The 6,190-nt window shown below is 38.5% G+C and overlaps 1 protein-coding gene across 1 annotated transcript in view; it reads left to right on the top strand.

Annotated features, from left to right (window-relative positions):
- ASAP1 (ArfGAP with SH3 domain, ankyrin repeat and PH domain 1) overlaps positions 1-6,190 on the top strand; it is a 143,825-nt gene that overhangs the window by 67,337 nt on the left and 70,298 nt on the right. Inside the window, exon 5 of the mRNA XM_015811829.2 lies at positions 4,283-4,428. Within this exon, the coding sequence (XP_015667315.1) occupies positions 4,283-4,428 (146 nt within the window). The remainder of the gene's footprint in view (positions 1-4,282; positions 4,429-6,190) is intronic.

The raw sequence follows: 6,190 nt of genomic DNA, 5'->3' as shown, positions 1-6,190 counted from the left end.
GACAAAGCTAGCTCTCATTTCTTTAATTTGTTTAGTGCAAATGGTCTTATTTGTTTAATGCAAAATTTTGTAATGCCTGTTCCTAAAACCACTTTGTGGGAAGATGAAACAGCAGCTTAGCTAAGGCAGATAGTTGTTACCGGATTTTGGTTGTGTATCTTGTTCGCCCACTCCAAAAATGTATGAGAAACATCTTTTTCCCCATAATACAGGTAGTCCTTGACTTACAACCATAACTGAGCCTGGAACTGCAGTTGTTAGTCATTGTAGTCCAAAATCGAGGTATCACGTGACAGAATTTGATTATTCAGCATTTTTTGAGGTGGTTGCAGCATTTTACCCCAATGTGTTTGTGGTTTTTTTTTAACTGGAAATGGAAATTAAAATGCTAGAAACCCATGAAAAACATCCAAAATCACAGTCATGTGACTGCAGGAGACTGCAAATGGTCATACAAGTGGACCAGTTGCCCCAAAGTGTGATCATGTGACCATAGGGGTAGGTGTAGCAATTGTAACTTTGATATTAGGTTGTAAGTGACTTTTGGAAGGTCTGTTGTAACTTCAAACTGTCACTAAGCGGCCAGTCGTAAGTCGAGGGCTACTTGTGTACTTGCCATTCCCAGTTGTTTTCTGGCAAATGGGCAGCATGTATGTTGGTTAAATAAACAAGACAGACAATTATTTTGTAATCCAGGCTTAATATTGAATGGTGAGATTGATTAAATTTTGTCTTTGAATTCTTTCTGCAGTTTCTGAAATGTAGGAATTTGTATTCTGTGCAGCCATTCTTGGTCCTTTTTCAAGCAGATTGAATATTATATCTTTCTATGACAAAATACGTTGCCACAGGAATTTCTACAGTTGGGCCAATAAAATATTTCTTCTTTGGGTCCCTTTTTTCCCCCCTAGCACAGGGGTAGGCAACTTTGGCTCTTTTATGACTCGTAGACTTTAATTCCCAGAATTCCTGAGCCAGCCATGCTGAGGGGAAAGGGAGAGGTTTCCATGCTGAGCCATGCTGGCTCAGGAATTCTGGGTGTTGAAGTCCACGAGTCAAAAGAGCCAAGGTTGCCTACCCCTGCCCTAGCATCTTATGGCCGTGATGGACTTATTTAGCATTATTAATATATTCAATACTTATATTAACTATATTAAGAAATATTTGAGCAACTTGTCGAGTGCAGCTTTTGTAGGATGGTCACAAAACAGAAGAGATTTAATTAACCTTTAGTTTGTTTACTGTGATTCATAGCCTTTATTTATGCCATGTCCTTTGTTACTCAACCACAGTCAAGGAGATCAAAACTTTTAAGTGAATAATTTGTTTCTGACTCAGTGGGGAAAACTTCTGTTTTGTTCTAGGAAAAATTCTTTTCTTTTTGCTTGTTTTTCCAGTTTCATCGCTAATTCTTTTGTTGGGCATTGCTGTTTTTCTTTCTCTCTTTAATTAATATGCTATTAAAGCATGTCCTAACAATTGAACCAGGGAGCGGTCTTTAGTCTATGCATATTCAGGTCCTTGACTTATGACCACAACGGAGCCCAAAATTTCTGTTGCTAAGCCAGACATTTGTTAAGTGAGGTTTGCCTCATTTTACGACCTTTCTTTGCCACCGTTGTTAAGTGAATTACTGCAGTTGTTGAATGAATCTGGCTTCCCCATTGACTTTGCTTGTCAGAAGGTCATAGAAGGGGATCACGTGACCCCAGGACACTGCAATCGTCATAAATATGAATCAGTTCAAATTTTGATGACATGACTATGGGGATTTTGCGTGAAAAGCAGTCATAAGTCACTTTTTTTCAGTGCCATTGTAACTTCCAATGGTCACAAAATGAACTGTTGTTAAGTTGAGGACTACCTTTATATAATATCACAAGACGTTCCTGGGATGATGATGTGATGTTGATACTGAATTTTTATCTCCAAGTCATTCTTCAAATTCTTTTTTTATAGTCTCAACTTCAACTCTTTGTAAGAGAGCAAAACATGGTTAGGATAATTTCTCCCTAAAAGTCCAATATTGGTCCTGCAATTCGCATTATTAGCATTAGAGCCTCCCAAACCATGTATTTTTGGTTTAGGGCTAATACTTCGGTGTCTTCTCATGTGATGTTTAAAGTCTTTAAGACATCTATGAATGTTCTTCGCCATCTGTTTCAAGGGCATCCTCTTGGTCGTTTAACATCGGGGGAGAATCCATCTCATTGCCATCTTGGGCATTCGATTATTCTCCATACGGAGTATATGACTTGTCTGCAACTAGGTCAGGGTAGGCAACCTTGGCTCTTTTATGACTCGTGGACTTCAACTCCCAGAATCCCTGAGCCAGCATGGCTCAGCTTGGAAACCTCTCTCTTTCCCCTCAGCATGGCTGGCTCAGGAATTCTGGGAGTTGAAGTCCACGAGTCAGAAAAGAGCCAAGGTTGCCTACCTCTGAACTAGGTTATGTAATTTTCAGGAGACACTCTTTTGGAGCACTTCTTCATTAGTAACATGGTCAAAATAGCAAATCTTTAGGATTCAATGAAGGCATCTTTGTTGGAAGACGTTGAGTCTCTTCCAAAGGTGCTTTTTCAAGGGGCAACTGGACTTTCTTGTTTTTTCTTTGAAGATGCTTCGTTCCCATTCAAGAAACTTCTTCAGCTCTGACTGGATGAATGGAAGGATTTATATTCCTTGCAGTCAGCTGGTCATTTGCATTCTTTGAGAGAGTCGTTGAAGCCCCTGNGGGTGAATTTTAAATAGGGAATAATTTTTAAAAATTTTCAAAGATTTTAAATATGACACAGCTATTAATATATTTGCTTTTTAATTGGTTTTATAGGGGAAATGTTTTTTTGTGTTGTTTTTTAACATGCTGTGAGCCGCCCTGAGTCCCTCTGGGGAGAAGGGCGGCATAGAAGTTTAAATATAAATAAATAAATAAAGTTCAAATTTTGATGACACGACTATGGAGATTTTGCGTGAAAAGCAGTCATAAGTCACTTTTTTTCAGTGCCGTTGTAACTTCCAATGGTCACAAAATGAACTGTTGTTAAGTTGAGGACTACTTTTATATACTATCACAAGACGTTCCTGGGATGATGAGGTGATATTGATGCTGAATTTTTATCTGCAAGTCATTCTTCAAATTCTTTTTTTATAGTCTCAACTTCAACTCTTTGTAAGAGAGTTAGGATAGGTTAGGATAATTTCTCCCTAAAAGTCCAATATTGGTCCTGCAATTCGCATTATTAACATTAGAGCCTCCCAAACCATGTATTTTTGGTTTAGGGCTAATACTTCGGTGTCTTCTCATGTGATGTTTAAGGTCTTTAAGACATCTATGAATGTTCTTCACCATCTATTTCAAGGGCATCCTCTTGGTCGTTTAACATCGGGGGAGAATCCATCTCATTGCCATTTTGGGCATTCGATTATTCTCCATATGGAGTATATGACTTGCAAGTTGAAAGTCAACTGCCTGCAACTAGGTCAGGGTAGGCAACCTTGGCTCTTTTATGACTCGTGGACTTCAACTCCCAGAATTCCTGAGCCAGCATGGCTCAGGTTGGAAACCTCTCCCTTTCCCCTCAGCATGGCTGGCTCAGGAATTCTGGGAGTTGAAGTCCACGAGTCAGAAAAGAGCCAAGGTTGCCTACCTCTGAACTAGGTTATGTAATTTGCAGGAGAAACTCTTTTGGAGCACTTCTTCGTTAGTAACATGGTCAAAATAGCAAATCTTTAGGATTCGATGAAGGCATCTTTGTTGGAAGACGTTGAGTCTCTTCCAAAGGTGCTTTTTCAAGGGGCAACTTGTTTTTTTTCTTTGAAGACGCTTCGCTTCCCATTCAAGAAACTTCTTCAGCTCTGACTGGATGAATGGAAGAATTTATATTCCTTGCAGTCAGCTGGTCATTTGCATTCTTTGAGAGAGTTGTTGAAGCCCCTGGAGACTTATCTGTGTCTTCAAGGTCACCTGAGTAGTGCAAATGGGTGTGGAGCCTTCCTGGAACTGCTGAAAGGACTGTGGTTGTAGACTGGAGATTGATGGTGTCACATCCCTCCCCTCTGTTGAGAGAGGGCTCTTGTTAATAGTTGGAGTCTCTTGTTAATACTTGCTGATGCCTTCCAACTGAAAATAACTAAATGAAATAACATCATTTTAATATCTTTGAAATGAAGAAATGACCAATTTTAGCATTGTTCTTCTAGAAAAAAATACTTATTTTATTTCTTTCTGCTATTATTTTGTCTTCTTGCAAAGTGGAATTAACTAAACATTTTTCTCTTTTAGAACATGTCCAAAATGAAGAAAGCTATGCACAAGTGCTAGATAAATTTGGAAGTAATTTCTTAAGTAGAGATAATCCAGACCTGGGCACCGCTTTTGTAAAATTTTCCATGCTAACTAAGGAATTGTCAACACTGCTTAAAAATCTGGTAAGATGCTTTTGATCTTTTTGTCCTTCAATATATTTACAATCGTTATTATATAAGGTCTGTTATATAAGTTATATAAAATGTAGGTTATATTGTTACATAAGTATTGATTGTAATAAACAACCGAACCGTTTACATTTCTGGAGGGAGCATTGTAGTTTAAATCCAGCTCTATGCAGCTATGGAAAAAATGTTACATTTATTGAGTACTAATGCAATGTTTTTAAGCACTTGGTCCAGCTTTGTGAATGACTGAAGCTATTCAGTCTATGCAGTCATTTGTAATAGCATTTGCCCTAAATCTGGATTTTAAAACTAATTTTCTTGTCTGGTTTTTGCACTGGATAATTCTGGAGAAACGGTTGAAATAATTTTAAGTGAATGCATTTTTTTCTCCTTTAATCTCCTCCTGTTCAGTACATTTAATAAATCTGTTCAGTATTAAAATAATAAGTTTTCCATTCCTCAGAACACAAAACTGTAAAGCTATAAATATTGTATTTATTGTCTAAATGTATAGGAATTATTACTGCAAGGTACAAATACATGCCGTTCAAGTAAACTTATTTTGAGTGATACAATAGCAATAACACTTACACTTATATACCACTTCATAGTGCTTTACAACCCTGTCTAAGCGGTTTACAGAGTCAGCATATTATCCCTAACGATCTGGGTCCTCATTTTACCCACCTCGGAGGGATGGAAGGCTGAGTCAACCTTGAGTAGGTCAGGATCGAACTCCAGGCTGTGGGCAGACTCATCTTGCAATACTATATTCTAACCACTGCACCATACAAACAATAGAATGAATGTAATATCTCATCCAACATGTGATCATAACTTGCCCTCCATCCTTCTCTTTCTCTTATCTTCTTTCATGTTCTTTTCTTTCATTCTCCCTTGTAATTCTAGTTTGAAAAGTTAGCATGTTGGATGTGCTGGCGACCTGTGGCTGCCACAAACTAGGAAGTAATTAAGAGGTGACTAAAATTCAGCATGGAAGCATACAGTGGAAATCCTGTTCCTGTAAATGAATTGTATTTAATTTTGGGTGTGCCTTCAGGTCAAAGTAGACATTGATGATTTCCTGGACAAGTTTAGGCAGTTTTCATACCAATATTTTTAGGAAGTGGTGTCCCCCTTTCTTCTTCCTAGGGCTTAGAAAGAGTAACTGGCCCAAATTCACCCAGTTGACTTTGTGTTTCAGGTGGGACTGGAACTTATAGTGTCCTGGGTTCTAGCCCAATTTCTCTAACCACTACACCAAACTGGCTCTCCTTCCTTCTCTAATTCCATGTGAAGCAATTATGTAGTATTTGTTATATTCTAAATGCTACATTTGAATTTGCTCCGTTGGTATAAAGTGGGGGTCTCCAAACATGGCGACTTTAAGACTTGTGGACTTCAACTCCCAGAATTCCCCAGCCAGCATGAAGAATCCTGGGAGTTGAAGTCCACAAATTTTAAAGTCGCCAAGTTTGGAGACCCTGATGTAGGGGAAATTCTAAGCAGTTGTTTCTGTGGGGTCCTTGGTGCTCTCTGACCTTGCAGATACTTCATTACTCGCCAGGGTAACATCATCAGTGCTATTGAGTGTGGGGTTTGCTTCTTGTTAATATACAGTAGCTTGGTCTACAAATGTTGGTGGGGGTATGCCTTTTTTTGTTAGTTGCTTGATTAGGATTGTTTTCTCCTTGATTGGCTGCCTGATGTTAATCCCTACATATCTAGGTCTTGGTTACAGAAGAAGATGTGTTCT

This window comes from Protobothrops mucrosquamatus, unplaced genomic scaffold (genome assembly GCF_001527695.2).
Source record: "Protobothrops mucrosquamatus isolate PMUCROS unplaced genomic scaffold, P.Mucros_1.0 scaffold_53, whole genome shotgun sequence".
Lineage (NCBI taxonomy): Eukaryota > Metazoa > Chordata > Lepidosauria > Squamata > Viperidae > Protobothrops > Protobothrops mucrosquamatus.
The sequence above is the reverse complement of the archived record's forward strand: the minus strand, read 5'-3'. Positions and strand labels throughout refer to the sequence as shown.